Source organism: Prionailurus viverrinus, chromosome A3 (genome assembly GCF_022837055.1).
Source record: "Prionailurus viverrinus isolate Anna chromosome A3, UM_Priviv_1.0, whole genome shotgun sequence".
NCBI classification, from domain to species: Eukaryota; Metazoa; Chordata; class Mammalia; order Carnivora; family Felidae; genus Prionailurus; species Prionailurus viverrinus.
The window spans coordinates 101,655,689-101,674,633 of record NC_062563.1 but is presented as its reverse complement, the minus strand read 5'-3'; the positions used below and the strand labels follow the sequence as shown (position 1 = coordinate 101,674,633).

At 38.7% G+C, this 18,945-nt stretch overlaps 1 protein-coding gene across 2 annotated transcripts in view; it reads left to right on the top strand.

Moving 5' to 3' along the window:
- Positions 1–18,945, top strand: part of LOC125161835 (E3 ubiquitin-protein ligase RNF103) — a 110,996-nt gene that overhangs the window by 43,231 nt on the left and 48,820 nt on the right. The window contains exon 1 of one of the 2 annotated variants that reach the window (XM_047852011.1): positions 10,247–10,424. The exons of the other annotated variant lie outside the window; for it this stretch is intronic. Coding sequence (XP_047707967.1) covers positions 10,380–10,424 — 45 coding nt within the window. The 5' untranslated portion in view covers positions 10,247–10,379. Of the gene's footprint in view, positions 1–10,246; positions 10,425–18,945 lie in introns of those variants that run through there. 2 annotated transcript variants of the gene reach the window in all.

Below are 18,945 nucleotides of genomic sequence, written 5' to 3'. Positions count from 1 at the left end.
AGCTGGGGAGGGGCAGAGAGAAGAGACACAATTCAAAGCAGGCTCCAGGCTCTGAGCTGTCAGCACAGAGTCCAATGCGGGGCTCCAACTCACACACTGTGAGATCATGACCTGAGCCAAAGTCAGAGGCTTAACCAACTGAGCCACCCAGGTGCCCCTGGCCATTATTTAAATACTTTTTCAGTCCTGCCCTATTTTTCTTCTCCTTCCATGACTCTGATGACACAAATGCTACATCTTTTGTTATAGTCCCACAGGTCTCTGAGATTCTGTTCATTCTTTTTCAGTCTATTCTCTGTCATTCAGGTTGGGTACTGTCTTATTATTCTATTTTCCATTTCACTGATTCTTTCTTCTGTCTTCTCCATTTTACTGTTGAGCCTATCCAATGAGCTCTTTATTTTGGTTGTTGTGTTTTTTTAACTCTAAAATTTCCCTTTTGTTCTTCTTTGTATGTTCCTTTTTTTAATGAGTTTTTTTTTTCATTTGTTTCAATCATGTTTTAAATTCCTTATTGAATTTTAAAAATCATGGAATTAAAAAATCTTTATTAGATGATTTTAATATTTGTCATCTCATTCTTGGCATCTATATTAAGTTTAGTGGAACTGCCACAACAAATGACCACAAACTAGGTGGCTTAAACTAACAGACATTTATTCTCTCACAGTTCTTGAGGCTAGAAATTAAGCTGAAATCAAGGTTTTGGCAGAGCCATACTTTCTCTGAAGGCTCTAGGGAATAATCCTTCCTTGCTCTTTTATCTTTTGATAGGTTAATATTTGGCGTTTCTTGGCTTTTAAATACCCACTCCAATCTCTGCCTCTGTCTCTACATGGTTCTCTCTACTATGTGTTTCTTTCAAATTTCCCTCTTCTTACATGGACAACAATTTCATTGGATTTAGGGCCCACCTTAATCCTGTATGATCTCACCTTAATTTATGTGCAATGACTCTATTTTCAAATAAGGTAACATTCACAGGTTCCAGTGGACATGAACTTTTGGGAGACACTGTTTACCCTAGTAAGACATATAATGGTTATATTTTTTCATTCAGTTTGAGATCTTCCTGGTTCTTGGTATGATGAGTGATTTTCATTTATTTGAAATCTGGACATTTCAGTTTATGTTCTGAGATTATGCATCTTATTTAAACCTGTTTCTGCTGTTTTTTTCCTGACACTGCTTTGGTAGAAAAGTGGAGGTGCCCCCTAATTACTTACAGGTGAGGTAGAAGTCCAAGTTCCCTACTTGGCCTTCAGTGAGATATGAGGGGAGACCACCCCCCAAATTTTTGATTTTTTTTGTTTTTATTTTTATTTTATTTATTTTTTGTTTGTTTTTTTATTTTTGTTTTTATTTTTATTTTATTTTATTTTTGTTTTATTTTTTTATTTGCTTTGATCTGCTTTGAATTGTGTCTCTTCTCTCTGCCCCTCCCTAGCTCATGCCCTGTCTCTCTCTGTCTCAAAAAATAAATGTTAAAAAAATATATAATAAATATATTTATTATATTTATTTTATTTTTTTTTAGTTTTTATTTATTTAGGTAATTTCTACACCGCAGGTGGACTCAAACTCATGACCCCCAAGATCAAAAGTTGCATGCTTTTCCATCTGAGCCATGCAGGCACCCCGAGAGAAGTTCCCCTTTAATGTTAGGTAGAGGTGAGAGATCCAGTTCTCCACTGACCTTATGTTGGGCGTAGTCACAGTATCACTGGGTGATGTTGAAAGTCCTAAGTCTCTACTAGGTCTCCTCTGATACCACCCCAGTTGGGTGGGGGAGGGTTGCCTGTGACTCCCCTGTTCCCATTAAGATTTATTCTTTGACTTATGAGTTATTTGGAAATGTGTTTTTATATTTCAAAAAAATTTTTTAATTTTTTTGTCATTGCTTTTTAACTCAATTGATGTGTGGTCATATAATGGGATGTAAATCAAAATGATTTCTTCACTTGTTTTATATTCTAGTACATATTCAATTTTGGTAAACATTTGATATGTGATAACTTATTCTGTTTGTTGTGACAATTAGATTAAATGAGTCTTATTTTTGTGTCTTCTTTGTCTTTGCCAAATGTTTGTTTTCTTGATCTACCAATTACTAAAAGAAAAGTTAAAATTTCCCTCTATGATGGTGGGTTTATGGATTTCTCCTTGAAATTCTGTCAGTTTTTCCTTTTTTTTTTTTGAGACTATATGATTAGCCTCCTGATAGATTGAAATTTGTACATTATAAACTTCATTATTCATAAAAAGTTATTTTGCTGTAAAATCTATTTTGTCTGGTAATAATATAGCTGTAAAAGCTTTGTATTGCCTGGTAAATATGTTTGTCCAGGTCTTTCTTCCAATTTTTTGATACCCTATGTTGTAGTGTGTTCCTTTAAAATGGCCTCAAACTAAATGTTTAAAAACCTAGTTGGGAATCTCTTTTCACTGGTGAGTTTAGTCCATTTCATTATTAATACTGATATATCTTTATTTCTATCATTGTATTTTGTGCCTTCTACTTTTCCCGACTTTTCTTTTTCCTTTTCTACCTTATTTAGATTAATATTCTTAATTCCATTTTCCCTCTAATATTTTGGAAATATCTCTTTTATTTTAGTGATTATCCTTAAAATTCTAACAAGCTTATTTAATATCTAAAATTATTCAATATCTTTACTCCTTCCCAAAGAATATTAGATAAAGTATATCTTGTTTTCAGTACCTCACTGCTGTGGGGAAATAGGGGAAGATGTTTGAATCCTCTGAGATCATTTTCAAATCCAATGACTTAACCACCCCACCCATTTTATCTTTCTCTTTTTTTTTTTTAAGTTTATTTATTTACTTTGAGAGAGAGAGAAAGAGAGTGCAAGCAGGGGAGGGGCAGAGAGAAAGACAGAGAGAGAGAGAGAGAGAGAGAATCCCAAGCAGGTTCCACACTGTCAGCGCAGAGCCCAATGAGGCACTCATTCTCATGAACCTCCAAGATCTTAACCTGAGCCAAAATCAAGAGTCAGATGCTTAACACATCTGAGCCACCTACATGCCCCACTACCCAGTTTTTCATATTACAATTATGGGATGTTTTAGTTTTACTCTTTTAATTTCCCCAAAATCAATATTATTATTGTTTATTGAGTCAACTCTTTTCAGATTAACACATGTTCACTAAATTATTTGTGATCATTTCTTCTTGTATCTAAAAAACGCCTTCTTTTTGAGACCATTGTTATTTGTAAAGCACATTCTTTAGAATTTTGTTTAGTGTTGATCTATTGGTTGGTGGATTTTTTTGATCTGTTGTTATTTTTCCTCCTGAAGATGTTTTTATTTTGCCCTAATTTTGGAAGGATAATTTAACAGGGTATATAATTACAAGTTCACAGTTTGGTTTTTTCTCCCTTACAGGTCACCATGAAGTTATCAACAGTTTAAATTAGGAACTGTTTAAATTAATATCCAGGCTTGGGATCTGCAACACTATGGAAGTAGTATAAATTTAAACCCACAGGAAGGCAGCCTTATAATTACAGTTCCTTAAGGAAGCCTTCTACTTTTATTTTTTCACCAGGCATTTGGCCTGAAACAAACATTTCTTCTTAGCCCCCTTCGCTAGCAGATAGATTTTTCCCCCACTATCCTGTAATTTCATTGAGGGTGAAGTCTTCAAGGCTCTCATCTTCAGGAGGTCTTAATTTTGCTTCCGCATTTTCCCCAGCCTTTAAAAGCCTTGTCTCCTTGTCCTCTGCTCAATTATTAAAACCGAGCCTACAATTTGATTTCATTTATGTGATGTTCAAGAAGAGATAAAACTAATCTATGGAGATACAAGTCAGAATAATGATTCTCTTTGGTGGGTATTGACTGGAAACAGGCATGATAGAGCCCTCTAAGATATTGGAAATGTTTTAAATATTGATATACATAGTTTCATATATATACATATGTAAAAATTCATCAGATCATACACTTAAGACCTATGCACTTTGCCATCTATGAGCTATATTGTTTTTCATTTTTAAATTTTTATTTATTTATTTTTTTGAGAGAGAGGGCGCAAGTGAGTGAGGGGCAGAGATAGAGAGGGAGAGAGAGAGAATCCCACGAGGGCAGAGAAGGAGAGAGAGAGAAGCAGCGTTCACCTGAAGCAGGGCTCGTGCTCACTCGATGTGGGGCTCGAGCTCACCTATTGTGGGGCTGGAACTCACGAACTGTGAGATCATGAGCTGAGCTGAAGTTGGATGCTTAGCCGACTGAGCCACCCAGGAACTCCTGGTTTTTTCTTTTTTTTAATGTTTGTTTATTTTTAAGAGAGAGAGAGCAAGAGAAAGAACAAATGGGGGAGGGGCAGGGAGAGAGAGGGAGACACAGAATCTGAAGCAGGCTCCAGGCTCTGAGCAGTCAGCACAGAACCCAATGTGGGGTTCAAACCATGAACCATGAGGTCATAACCTAAGCTGAAGTCAGACACTTAACCGACTGAGCCACCAGGCACCCCTGTTTTTTTTTTTTTTTTTTAACACACAAACAAGGTCCTAAGTTTCTGTTATTGGAGGAAATTACTAATTTTTCTTTTTTTTGAGATCAACCATGCACATAAAATAATTCTGGTTATATTGTATCAAGACTTTCTAGTGAGGCGGGGCGCCTGGGTGGCTCAGTCGGTTAAGCGTCCGACTTCGTCTCAGGTCACGATCTTGCGGTCCGTGAGTTCAAGCCCCACGTCGGGCTCTGGGCTGATGGCTCAGAGCCTGGAGCCTGCTTCCGATTCTGTGTCTCCCTCTCTCTCTGCCCCTCCCCCATTCATGCTCTGTCTCAAAAATAAATAAACGTTTAAAAAAAATTAAAAAAAAAGACTTCCTATGTGTTTGTAGTGAGTTTTTCCAGAATATCCAGTCTAACATCATGTTGAATGTGTGAGTCACATGCTATTTTTCCAATTCTGATATTCCGATACAATTTTTGGCAATTTTAGTGAAGTATTGCTTAAATATTCCAGCTGGATTTTTCTTTAAGTTCAGGCTTTGTCTCTGCTGTGCTGTGAGGAAATAAGGAAAGGCATGTGAATCTCCCACGACAGGAGTTTTAATGGTGGAAATGGTGCTTTAGATGGCAATATGCAGTGGCTGCAGTGGTTACTGTGATTCCGCAGGGAGAGTACATCCTCCAAGTTCAAGTCAGGCCTCAGATATTTACTTACCTTTCCCAAGTGGAAACTGTCCCTACTTTGGGGCCACTCATAGAAGACAGAAGTTTGTTTATTTTGAAAGGATTCACCTATCCAGTCTCCTTCCACCCTCTATCACCTTCTTTCTTCTCAAAAGTGGGGGTGGGGGCTTGTGTATAAATGAGGATTGTTGTAGGTTAAATTGTACCCTTTCAAAAGATATATTGAAGTCCTAACCCCTAGTACCTCAGAATGTGATCTTATTTGGAAATAGGATCATTATAGATATAATTAGTTAGGACAGTGTGGTGGTGGATTAGGGTGGGCCCTTAATGTGACTGGTGTACTTACAAGAAAAGGAAGAGTGATGCAGAGGGAACATTGCTATTGACTTAAGTGTGTCACCCCCAAAATGCATATGTTGAAGCCCTGCCCCCAATGTGTTGGTATTTGGAGAGGGAGCCTTTGGGAGATCATTAGGTTTAGGTGAGATTATGAGGGTGGGGACCTCATGATGGGATTAGTGCCCTAATAAAAGAAGAGACGCTAGAGCTTGCTCTGCCTACCATGTGAGGATACAACAAGAAGTCCAAACCAGGGAGAGGGCTCTCTCTAGCACCTGACCATGCTGGCACTTATCTAAGATTTCCAGCCTCCAGAACTGTGAGAAAATAAATTTCTGTTGTTTAAGCCACCCAACTTATGGCATTTTGTTATAGCAGCACAAGCTGACAAATAACCACTACTTAATGACAGAGGCAGAGACTGGAGTAATGCAGTTGCAAGCCTAGGAATGCCCATGATCAACAGCTCTCAGTAGAACCTAGGAAAAGGAAAGGAAGGATTCTACCCAGAGTCTCAGAGGAAGCACAGTCCTGCTGACACTTTGATTTTGGATTTTGAAACACCAGAACAGTGGGAGAATACATTTCTGTTGTTTTAAACCACCTGGTTTGTTGTACTTTGTTATAGCAGTCCTAGGGAACTGGTACAGGGTTTTTGTAAGGTTGGCGGAGGAATGCTGGAAATGGAAAGATGACTCAAGGTTTTCCTTTACCTTCTTTCAACTCATAGGCTGTGGCTAGGAGCCCCTGAGATGAAGATTCATCAGAAATTCAGATAAATCCATCCCAAAATTATTAGATAAGTCATGGGAGGGAATTCAGTTTTCCAGAAGCCAGTTTATATCTAATATTTTCAGAATCCATCTGCTGTATAAAACAAGGTATATCTTGGTTTTATTAGGCCAAAATTCCTGCTAGGAATTGGGTTGTGATTTTCTTGCCCAGAGCATTTCATTTAACAATCTACCCAGTGAATGGGGAACAGTTCTGAGCCACAATGCTCCCTAAGATGGGAAACATCACAGAAATGAGCAAGGACAAACTGGAGAATGAAGGAAAAACAGTCCTTTCTATTTTTCATTTCAAATTCAAGGGAAATATTTAAAGCATCAGGCATTGCAGTATCTTTCAATTCAAGGATATGCATCTATTTATAATATTTTTCAGGGATCAGGAGAATTCACACAAAACCTTTGAAGTTGTGTGTGAATAAACGTCTTTGTGAACATATGGCAAGGGAGTGTGATCCTGTTAAACACTTGCTGTGTTTGGCAGGAGCGAAGAGCTAGAATGCCTGCTCACTTAGTTCTTCCCACCCCCTCAGATGTGATTCTTAGCAGGTGGGAGGATCTGGTGCGTAATTCCTGAGGTCCATGTATGAAGGACAACCTACAGCCACAGTTTTGTCCAGTGCCATGGCAATATCAGGACATAAATAGAGTATATGTTGCTCTGACGTTGGAGCCTGGAACATGCGTGGAAGATGCACAGTGCCCTTTTAGTCACTGAGGAACAACTGCATCAACGTGTTTATAGGGCTCTGTCTGTAGCTATGGGCTCTTTTAGTTGGATGCCACATGCCCAATTGAACCTTTCTCCATGCTCCCTTTGGCCTCTCTTCCCTTGATAACCAATTTTCCGGTAAGTGCAGCTTTAGGAACTGAAGTGTCTGTGGTCCCAAGCCTACACCCAGAAACTGGGAAGGCTCTTAGGCACATGCTGTTTCTTTTGTACTGGGTTCTCCTCATATTTCTGCTGGTTCACCCTGCAAGGCTCACTTATGTATAACCTGTTCAGGGAAGATTCACTGATCACCATATTCTTCTTATGGCCAGAATTTTGCACATTTGTAGTAATTCACTTAATTTTATGGATCACCATTGTTTAATACCTGTCCTTCTCACCAGATTGTATGAAGTTCTTTTTTGTTCACTATAGTTTCCCTAGAGCCTACAGAATCCCTGACCCATAGTAGGTATTTGATAAATATTGTTGACTAATTGGAAGTTCAGTGTCCTCTTATGTGAAAAATTTCTGCCTTATGGTTCATTCAAAAAGAAAAAAAAATGAAAAAAAGAGGAGGAGGGATATGGTAAAGGAAACTTTAAAAACATTTCCATAGATTTCTCATTTTCAAAGGTTTCCCTCACATTGAAACAAGGAGGGAAGGAAAAGAGGAAAACAATTCAATGGAAAATGGGCAAAGGATACAAGAAGTAATTTACAGAAGAAATTCAAATATCCAATAAAAAACCAAAAAGATGATCATCTAGACTAGTAATCATACAAATGAAAATTAGGAACAATATTTTATACCATGAGATTGGCAAAATTGCAAAATATTGATAATACTCATTGTTAGCAAGGATTTAGGGAATAGGATGCTCTCATACACTGTTGGTAGTTGAAAACCGTGCAACCTGTGTAGAGAGCAATGGTAGTATTTTTACAATTTAAGCTGTCTATGTTTATTACTTAATAAGGACAAATTAGAAACCACTTAATCTCATACAATAGGAAAATGGTTAAATAAATTTTAGTCCATTCCCACCAAATTATCCTTCAACTATAATTTTTTTTATCAACACAGATGAATTTTTAATAAGATTACTTTAGGGCTTAGAAATCAATTTTTCCATACTTTCAATTAACAATGTTCATTCATCAAACTATTGTGTTTGGTATTGAAGAGACAGAGATGAGTAAAAGGTGTTTTCTGCCTTCGGTTTTATGAGTCTGGTGGAATGGTTTTAAAAGTTCCCTGTGCTTCAGGGGTGGAATAAAATGTTTGATCTGAATTTCATTTTCAAAATATATTTGAACTATTAAGACATCTGTAACTTAAAATAAAATTATTATTTTAATATTTATTTATTATGAATTTATTATTTAGTTACCTATTATGAAAATCAACCAATTTAATATAATGCATTTTAATACATTGGGACCACCACTTGCTAATGTCTACCATCAGGTAAACCATTCTTTTTTTTTTTTTTTAATGATTTAAAATTTTTTCTTTTTTTAAAATTAATTAATTATTTAATTTACTTCTAAGTTAGTTAGCATATAATGCAATAGTGAATTAGGAGTACATACCAGTGATTCATCTCTTATGTATAACACTCAGTCCTCAGCTATAAATATTAATATCAATGACAATTTATATAAAAAATTTTTAAAAGATCGGAAAACAATATGTATAATATGATCCCAACTAAGTAAAAATATGTGAAAGCATATTCTCCAAAGGAGAAGATCTCAAAGAATTCATACTATCTATAATTATAGTAATTTAATTATAAGGTTCTTTGAGACCTTTTCCCCTGAGGAAGTAAGAATGGGATTTTAGTTTCTACACTGAATTTGTACTGCTATTTTAAAAGAACTTTACTTAAGTATGATTGACATAAACTGCACATATTTAAAGTACCCATTTGTTTTGACATTATATACATCTGTGAAACCATCCCCACAATCAAGAGAATATCCATCACCTCCAAGAGCTTCCTTATGTGTCTCTAATCCCTCCTTCCTGCCTCTTTCCTAACAACCCCTGTCCCCTAGCAACCGCTGAGCCACTTTCTGTCACTACAGATTAGTTCACCTTTTTTGGAATGCTATAGAAATGTAATCATGTAGTATTTACTTTTTTTTTGTCTTCTTTCAGCATAATTATTTTGAGATTCACATTGTTGCATGTATCAATAGTTTGTTCATTTTTATTGCTGAGCAGCATTCCATTATATGGATCTATCGCAACTGATTTATCCATTCATCTTTTGATGGACATTTGGATTATTTCCAGTTTTTGGCTATTACAAATAAAGGTGCTATGAACACCCATTTACAAGTCTTTGTAAAGACATTTGCTTTTTCTACTCTTGGGTAACCCGCTAGCAGTGGAATTGCGTAAGATAGGTGTATGTTTAGCATTTTAAGAAATTATCAAAACGTTTTCAAGTGGTTGTACCATTTACCACCAGAGATGGGAATATGAGGTTGTGGCACTAAATGAATGGCTCTCCACGATGACGTGAGGTAATAACAACCATCAGCTCACTGTGTAGGTTCAATCAGATTGCTAGGCTAAAATGCCTCTATTTTAGTCACAGATACCTTTGGGAATCTGATTAAGGTCATGGTCCATGTGGAGTATAAGACGACGGACACACAAGTGCCAGGTAGAAATCATCCACGTTGGAAATAACAATGGCCCGAACAAACGCTGTGACACTTTGGGCGGAAAGGAGAGTGCTGGAGTTCAAAAACATGGAAAAGTTACCATTACTGGTACTTGGTAAAGGGGGTAGAGAAGGTGATGCCCAGGTTAGAGTGACTAGGTGATGGTGGCGACAACAGAGGGGAGGGAGGAACAAGTCTAGCGGGAGAAAGAAGGGGTCGTTTCTGGCTTGCCCCAAGTTACGTGCTTAGGGGACTCAAGAGTGATGCCGTGGGAAAAGTGGTTGTAAATGTACCTCGTCTAGGTGGAGATAGACTTCCGGTGCCACAACATACAGGTTTAAGAGAAGTATCAGAAGCAGCTGTAATCACCACATGTAGTTAGTAAGTTCGTATCTCCCAAAGGAATCACTTCCACACCTCACAAAAACACGCCTAACTCGTCACTACCACCTACAAATCCCCTCCCAGAAGGAGCGCAATTGCAACAATCTCTCTGACGAAACTGCGCCTGGCCCAATTCTGCGCATGAGCCGGACGCATGCGCATCACCTTTCTCGCGGCCGCTGCCTTCTCTGGGAGTCTGGGCTCCTTTCCTCACGCCCGCCCCGCCCAGGCGGCTATCCGTGACCTGCCTGGGCGCGGGGAACGGAAAGCCAGAAGGGGCAAGACGAGTTCAATTCGCCATGGGGCTGTTTGGGAAAACCCAGGAGAAGCCGCCCAAAGAGCTGGTAAGGGCTACGGCGGCGGCAGAAGAGTCGGGGGATTTGCGTGGGGCGTAGTGGAGTTGGTAAGCGACTGGCCCCTCTCCCTCGCAGCACTGGCCAGGTGCCACTCGGCTCCCATTTCCGGGGCCTTCCACTCGACCGAGGTGCCAGAGGAAGAGTCTCTAAGGAGGCGGACGTGGCTAAAAAGAGCCCTGCTACCTCAACACTCCACAAGGCAGCCTGGGACTAGATAAAGAATTTCTCAGCCTCGGTACAGGGCTCGGAGGTAGCAAGGCGGTCCTGGCCCCTGGAAACCCCTTCCCCTGTCCGCGTTGGTACATCCAGCCCGGAACCTTTCCCTGCCGACGCCCCGCCTCTAATGCCCGCCTCCGGCCATCGGCCGCCCTGCCGTTACCCGCAGAGTGGTCCTCCGGGAGCCCAGCCACAGCTGCGGGAAGAGGAGGGACCTGCCGCCCCTTCCACCTGTCCCGCTGCGTTGAGTGGGAGGCTCTGTTTCCTCCTTCCCTGCCCTACAGCGTTATGTTGACTGCAGACATATGAATTGTAGTAGGCACCCGACTCGTGCGAATGGTACCGAGGAGAACTCTGGACCTGGCTTAGGATTCTGGGTCTACCTGTTAACGGAGATAATGTCGGGATAATGTGTAGCGGTTAAGAGGGTCCTGCAGAGTCCGTCTTCCTAAATTTGAACCCTGGTTTTCCACAGACCAAGCATTGTGATCTAGGGAAAGTTCATTTCTCTGTGCCTTAGTCTTGTCTATTAACTGGGAATGAGAATAGTTTCACTTCAGAGTCATGGAAGATGAAAGGCTGTAAAGTTTTGGCTAGTAGTGCTAGTTAGGGTTAATTCTTTTTTTTTAAATATATGGTTTTTTTTTTTAAGTTTATTTATTTTGAGAGAGAGAGAGAGAGAGAGTAAGCTCAAGTAGGGAAGAGGCAGAGAGAAAGGGAGAGAGAGAATCCCAAGCAGGCTCAGTGCTGTCAGCACAGAGCTGGACTTGGGCTCCATCCCATGAACCATGAGATCATGACCTGAACCGACATCGAGAGTTGGTCACTTACCCGACTAAGCCACCCAGACACCCCTGGGTTAATTTCTTATATGTTCTGCAACCTTGACACTTAAGTGCAGACCAGTGTCAGCATCACTTGGGAGGTTTTTAGAAATCAGTAGCCCTACCCAAGACCTATTTAATCCTAATTTGAATTCTAACAGGTTAATCAGGGATTTGTGTGAATATTAAGGTTTGAGAAGCATTGCTTTACAGTATCCAGTACAGATTTATCCATAATGGAAACAAAGAACCCCCGAAATCCTTTAATAAATGATCTCACCTGTTCAGCTTTTGTGGGCAAGTTTAAAAAAAAATTTTTTTAAGTTTATTTTTGAGAGAGAGAGGGACAAAGTGTGAGTGGGGGAGAGGCAGAGAGAGAGGGAGACACAGAATCTGAAGCAGACTCCAGGTTCTGAACTGTCAGCAGAGAACCCGTCTCGGAGCTTGAACTCACGAACCGTAAGTTCATGACCTGAGCCGAAACCAAGAGCCGCTCAATGACTGAGCCACCCAGGGGCCCCTACAGGCATGTTTTTAGAACCAGTGTCCTACAGCATGAAGTTGCTGGGACATAATGTCTGTGTTTATGTTGGTTGTATTTGTTAATCATACATCCTAGAACAATACTTTATAAATATTAGTTTCTTTAGGCAACTTAACTCTGTAAAATAAAAATTGTGGTGCTTAAATGAGTTAAGAGTGTGTGACATTACACACTTTTGTATGTGTAAGCTGTAGAGCATTGTAAACATGCATGTTTGGTGGCATGTATGTATTCAAAGATGCTTGTCATTGTAGAAGTATATTTTTGTTGTTAGAGAAAGATTATTTCTTTCAGTGTTTGGCCTCAGCTTTGCCATTCATAAGATAAGATTCTGGGAAAATAGTTTCATACTATTTAAACTGATCTCTTGTATATGTGTTACTTGTTTAACACAGTATTTTAAAATGATAAATATAATTGCTAAGAACATGATGTCAAGGTACTCTTTCGAGTAGGGTAACCTACCTAGGAAGGTAAATTCATGCCAGAAAATTTTAGAGCTAATGCATGAGATTGGTTTTTAAACCAGTGGAGTATCATAAAGATGAACTAAAGAGGGGTGCCTGGGTGGTTCAGTCAGTTAAGCGTCTGACTTTGGCTCAGGTCATGATCTCACAGTTCATGAGTTCGAGCTCCATGTCGGGCTCTGTGCTGACAGCTCTGAGCCTGGAGCCTGCTTCGGATTCTGTGTCTCCCTCTCTATCCCTCCCCTGCTCATGCTCTGTCTCTCTCTCTCAAAAATAAACTTAAGACAAAAATTTTTTTAATTAAAAAGAAAGATGAAATAAACAGCCAAGGAATGTATCATCTAGCAAGTAAGATAAGCATTTCAAAAACAAGTCTGGGGGGTGCCTGGGTGGCTCGGTTGGTTGAGCGACCGACATCAGCTCAGGTCGTGATCTCGCAGTTTGTGAGTTCGGGCCCCACGTCGGGCTCTGTGCTGACAGCTCAGAGCCTGGAGCCTGCTTCAGATTCTGTGTCTCCCTCTCTCTCTGCCCCTCCCCCACTCTTGCTCTGTCTCTCTCTGTCTCAGAAATAAACATTAAAAAAAAATTTTTTTTTTTTAAAAAACAAAAATAAGTCTGGATTGGGTACTATATACACATTATAGGAAGGAAGACGTTGGAGTCATCACTCTTAGGCTGGGGTGATCAGAAGTGGTTTGGCCCTTTACTATCATGTTTTCAACACATCTCCTGGTATATTGGCTATATTGTGAATTGGTTCTTGACTAGTTGGTAGGATTTTTAGTATTAGATTTACTTTAACTGGTGCAAGAGACACCCTGCTCAAGATTTTCTTCAAGTTTTTCTTCAAAGTACTTCAAGCTAACATTTGAGTTCTGATTGTATCTTCTAATTTGTCAGACAATGTTTCTGTTTGCTTTAGGTTCAGCTTCTACCAAGTTCTCTGTATAACTTGTGACTTATGACCAAGGAAAGTGTTTTGTCACCTGCCACAGTTCTTTAGCATTGAGTTTGTCATTCCAAAAAGTGCCAATGAAGCAGGAATGAGAACTACTTTTTTTTTTCCCCTCTGTGGAGCTACTGACACACAGATAAAGTATTGGGAGTTATATATGATTAAGAAAACATTTAATATCAGGCATTTTAGTTTTAGTTTGGCATTTTTTAAGAGGGAGAAAGAGAAAAATGGTCAGCTTTATAAAAGAACTAAAGGTAATTAAAGCTAAAGATGATGTTGGCAGAGAGAGAGGAAGAGAGAAAGAAGGAGAGAGTTGACAAATGCCATAGTCTCAGCTGGGCAACTCTTGAGTTAGGATAGATTTATAGTATGTCTTCCACTGGGGGCTGGAAGATGAGGGCATGTGGGTCCTGGTCCCAGCACAGGATAAGCAGGGGCCAGGTGCAGCTGTGTCACACCATCATGATTGTCATTTAGGCCATGGTCACAAGTCAGGCAAGTAAGATATGGGTGGTGTTCACACAACTCTGGTATAGTATGAAGCACAGAGTGTGTGCTAAATATGTGTTGAGTACAAATGAATAATGATAAATAAATAATGGTTGGAATAAGATCAAGGTTTAAAGTCAAATAGTCCTAAGATGAACAGTGTTTCAGGGGTTACTCCCGGGAAACATTTTAGCTATTTAAGGAACCTTACAGACTAAAGTCGTCACCCTCAGGCATCTCAGAGGCTTTAATGGAGACGTTTTAGTGGTGAAACTTGTTCTGTCTTAAAGTGGCTGAGTGGAGAGCAGATTGGGCCTGCTAAGGATGAAGGAGGCTTATAATTTATTTAGGAACTTGTGATTGCATTGTGATGGGAATCAAGAGGTCATGTAATTGTGCTGGAAGGAGATTCTTCTCTTGGACTTGAGGTTCTGCTGGAAAATTATGCTGCCCTTGTTAGGGATTTTGCCGATTTAGCCTCTGGGTAGAGTAGTTATAATCATGGCAGCAGAATTCCTAAATCATATGACTAACTTACATCCTAACTTAGTCTACTGAGTCATGTCTCATGGTTGTGGGTTGCTATCAGAAAAGAGAAAAAAATGAGATGGGGAGATGGAGGAAAAGAGAAAGCTTCATTTACTTTTAGTTCATACAATAAACATTTATTGAGATATTTTAGTGTTCATTGGGTTGGATATGTGGTTTTTTAAAAATAAGACACTGGATGACAACATCAAAGAATACCAATGTTCCTAGGGCAGACTGGCATGTGAACAAATACTTATATTTTAGTGTAAATAGGGGCAGTGAAATAAGTATATGCAAGATTTGTGATGTCACAGTGGAGGGAGTGATTAACAGTTCAAGTGAGGAAGAAGACCCGGTCAGGGAGGATATCTGGGTCTTGTCACAAGATACAGTCATGTGGATGATTTGGTATAGAATTACGAAAGGGGGAATCCCAAGCAAAGTAAACTGCATATACAAGGTGTGGAAGTGTGGAACATAGGTTGGAGAAACCAGAAAAAACTGAAGAGTGGTCAGAAGATGAAATACTGTGAAATCTGAGTGGGATGCAGGGGGAGTGATGGCAGTGTCAGATATAAAATTGGAGGCATAGATAGAGGGCAGATTAGCAAAGGCTTGTGTGTCATGCCTACTAAGGATGGGAGCTTTTAGAATAGTGGTTTGGAGCAAGAATTGAAGGGAAGGGACGTGGGTTTGGAGGCCAGTTAGTGGTCCAGGTGAGAGATGATGCTAGTCTTAACTAAGCTTGGAAATATGGAGATAGGATAAGGTGAATTTTAGAAATATTTAGGATATGTGTTCAGAATTTGCTAATCTAGTGGATGTGGAATAAGAGTGCAGAACTGATTCTTAGGTTTCTGTTTAACCTCACCTCCAGTCAAACCCATCATTCCCCTCAGTGTGGTACCATGAACTGAAATTGAGAGAATTAAGGAAAAGAACAAGTTTGATGAAGTAGTAATAGTGGAGGAGAAGGAACCACAGAGTTCAGTTTTGGACAGAAGTCCGTAAATCAGGGAAGACAATAGAGAAAAGCTTATCCCAGGAGAATATTTTTCTACCTTGTCTCCTCAACCAAAATCTAAGCTTCTTGAGAGCAAGGATCATGTTTTTCTTTATCATTCACTGGATCAGCATAGTGTTGAACTCCCTTAGCAAGAGTAAGGTGCTTATCAAATATTTGCTTGATGAACAAAAGTAGAGATGGTGAGAGAACAGCTCCACATTTGAGAGAACAGCCTACTTGTCTCTTGTATATCCATCTGACAGTGATCACAGTATGCAAAATTTGACCTAAGTTAAGTTATATTTGTTCCTTTTGGTAAATTTCTACTTATATGTATGTTTTAAATCTTGAAGGATACAAGTTTACAGAGATATGACTTATTTAGGGAATAAATAATTTTATAATTAGGGAAAGGTGCTAAGTAGCTGAGGGTCAAAAGTGGGAAGGGAGCTTAGTTTTCACTATATCCCTGTTTTAGTCTGCTCAGGCTGCTGTAACAAAATACTATAGACTAGGTATCTTATACATAACAGAAATTTATTTCTCACAGTTTTGGAGGCTGGGAAGTCTAAGATCAGCGCACCCACAGATTCAGTGTCCTCAGTGGTGAGGACCTTATTCCTAGGTATAGATGGCTATCTTTTCACTGTGTCCTCACATGGCAGAAGGGGGAATCAAGCTTTCTGGGGTCTCTTTTGTAAGGTCACTAAACTCATTCATGAGGGCTCTGCACTCATGACCAAGGCACCACATCCAAATACTGTCCCATTGAGGATTATGTTTAAAATATAAATTTGGTGGGGTGGCACAAACATTTAGACATACAAACTGTCTATAGCAGTGTGATTAGTGTATCCCAACCTGAGTCCTGGAATCAGCCATTTCTCCAAGGAGCACATATTCTGTGCAGTTGAATTCAACATAAGTTATTGAGCATCTGTTTCGTGCCAGATGTTGTATATGGGCTAAGTGAATAAATAAAAGATCTTTAACCTTCTGGAGTGGACAGTCTATAAGTAATTATAAGTACAATGTGGTTTACAAAAGGAAGGAGGTATAGCATTGTGTGTAATTATGCTGCAAGGGGTTTAACCTGTCCTTGGGGTCAAGCAAGACCTCCTCAAAGTAACCTTAAAGCTGAGACTTGAACAAGTTCAGAAAACATGTTCTTTAACTATTTTCTTGACTACTGCTAACATTTGGGGGAAAGAAATACTTTCTGGTAGTCATGAGAAAGTGTTCTATCAGTTGCCACCTTCTACATAGTTATTAAATTTTTCCAATTCATGTCTCAGTGCTTCTAATTATAGAAATACTTTAACAAGTATAAACATAAGGTATAATTTGTCATTTTAAGATGTTAATAAATGGATATTGAGCTTAGTCAGAATTATCCTGAAGATTTGAAGTGAGGCCTTTTGAAAACTAGTTTGCTTCAATTAATTATAGGAAAAATATCTATTTTCATATATAAAGTTGAGTATACTTGTGTGGGCCAAATTCTAGGTTCTGTTTTCGGTTCCATTGATTTATGTGTCTGTTCTTTGGTTGATACTACTCTGTCTTGAGTACTGTAGCTTTATATTGTCTTGAAATTGGATAGTGGGGAATCTCCCAGCCCTGTTTTTCTTCACTGTTATGTTGGCTATTCTGGGGCATTTGCCTTCACATATACATTTTTATTTATTTATTTATTTATTTATTTATTTATTTATTTATTTATTTATATTTTTAAGCTTATTTATTTTGAGAGAGAGAGAGAAAGAGCAGTCACGGGAGAGGCAGAGAGAGAGAGAGAGAGAGAGAGAGAGAGAGAGAGAGAAAGAATCCCAAGCAAGCTCTGTACTGTCAGATGTGGGGCTTGAATTCATGAACTGTGAGATCATGAGCAGAGCCAAAATCAAGAGTTGGACGCTCAGCTGACTGAGTCACCCAGGTGTTCCTACATACACATTTTAGATTCAGGTTGTTGATATCTACAATTATAGATTTTGGTGATTTTGATTGGGTTGCATTGAATCTACAGAAGAAGTTAAAAAGAATAGATGTCTTTTTTTGTTGTTGTTTTTGTTTTGTTTTGTCTTTTCAGTTTTAAACTATATTTTATTTTATTTTATTTTTTAACTTTTTTTTTAATATATGAAATTTATTGTTAAATTGGTTTCCATACAACACCCAGTGCTCATCCCAAAAGATGCCCTCTTCAATGCCCATCACCTATCCTCCCCTCCCTCCCACCCCCCATCAACCCTCAGTTTGTTCTCAGTTTTTAAGAGTCTCTTATGCTTTGCTTATGCTTATGCTCTTATGCTTTGGCTCTCTCCCACTCTAACCTCTTTTTTTTTTTTTTTCCTTCCCCTTCCCCATGGGTTTCTGTTAAGTTTCTCAGGATCCACATACGAGTGAACACATATGGTATCTGTCTTTCTCTGTATGGTTTATTTCACTTAGCATCACACTCCCCAGTTCCATCCACGTTGCTACAAAGGGCCATATTTCATTCTTTCTCATTGCCACGTAGTACTCCATTGTGTATATAAACCACAATTTCTTTATCCATTCATCAGTTGATGGACATTTAGGCTCTTTCCACAATTTGGCTATTATTAAGAGTGTTGCTATAAACATTGGGGTACAAGTGCCCCTATGCATCAGTACTGCTGTATCCCTTGGGTAAAGAATTGATGTCTTTTAATGTTATCTTCCAATCCATGAACTTGGACTATCTCTCCATTTATTTATATCTTCTTTTATTTCTTTCATCGGTGGTTTGTAGTTTTCCAGTAGATATAACATATTATTTGATTTATACTTGAGTGGGTTTTTTTGTTTTTTTTTTTTGGTGCTACTGTAAAAGTTTTTTTTTTTTTCAAATTTCAGATTCCAGTTATTACTGGTATATGAGAAAGCAGTTAACTTTTGTATGTTAACATTCTGTCTTACAACTTTGCTATACTTGCTTATTAGTACCAGGAGATTTTTTTAATTGATTCTTTGGGATTTTTTTGTTTTTAACATAGAAAAAAATCATGTCTTCTGTGCGCGTGTGCGTGCACACACACACAGTTTAATTGCTTTCTTCCCATTCTGTATACCTTTTTTCATGTCGTATTAGCTAGGACTTCATTACAGTATTGAGTAGGAGTAGAGAGAAATATCCTTGCTGTGTTCCCAATCTTCGCATGAAAGCTTCTAAATTCTTACCATTAATTATGATTTTAGGTATAGTTGGGGGGGGAGGTTGCAGATTTTTTAAAAAATGTTAAGAGTTTCCCTTTCTTTATTCAGGTTTGCTGAGAGTTTTTATGGTGAGTAGGTGTTGCATCTTGTCAAATGTGTTTTCTGTGTCGATTCACATGATTTTTCTTATTTAGCTTACTGATGTGGGTTACAGTAATCGATTGTTGAATCTTGAACCAGCCTTCCATATCTGGAATAAATTCCAGTTGGTCATGGTTTATAATTCTTTTCACA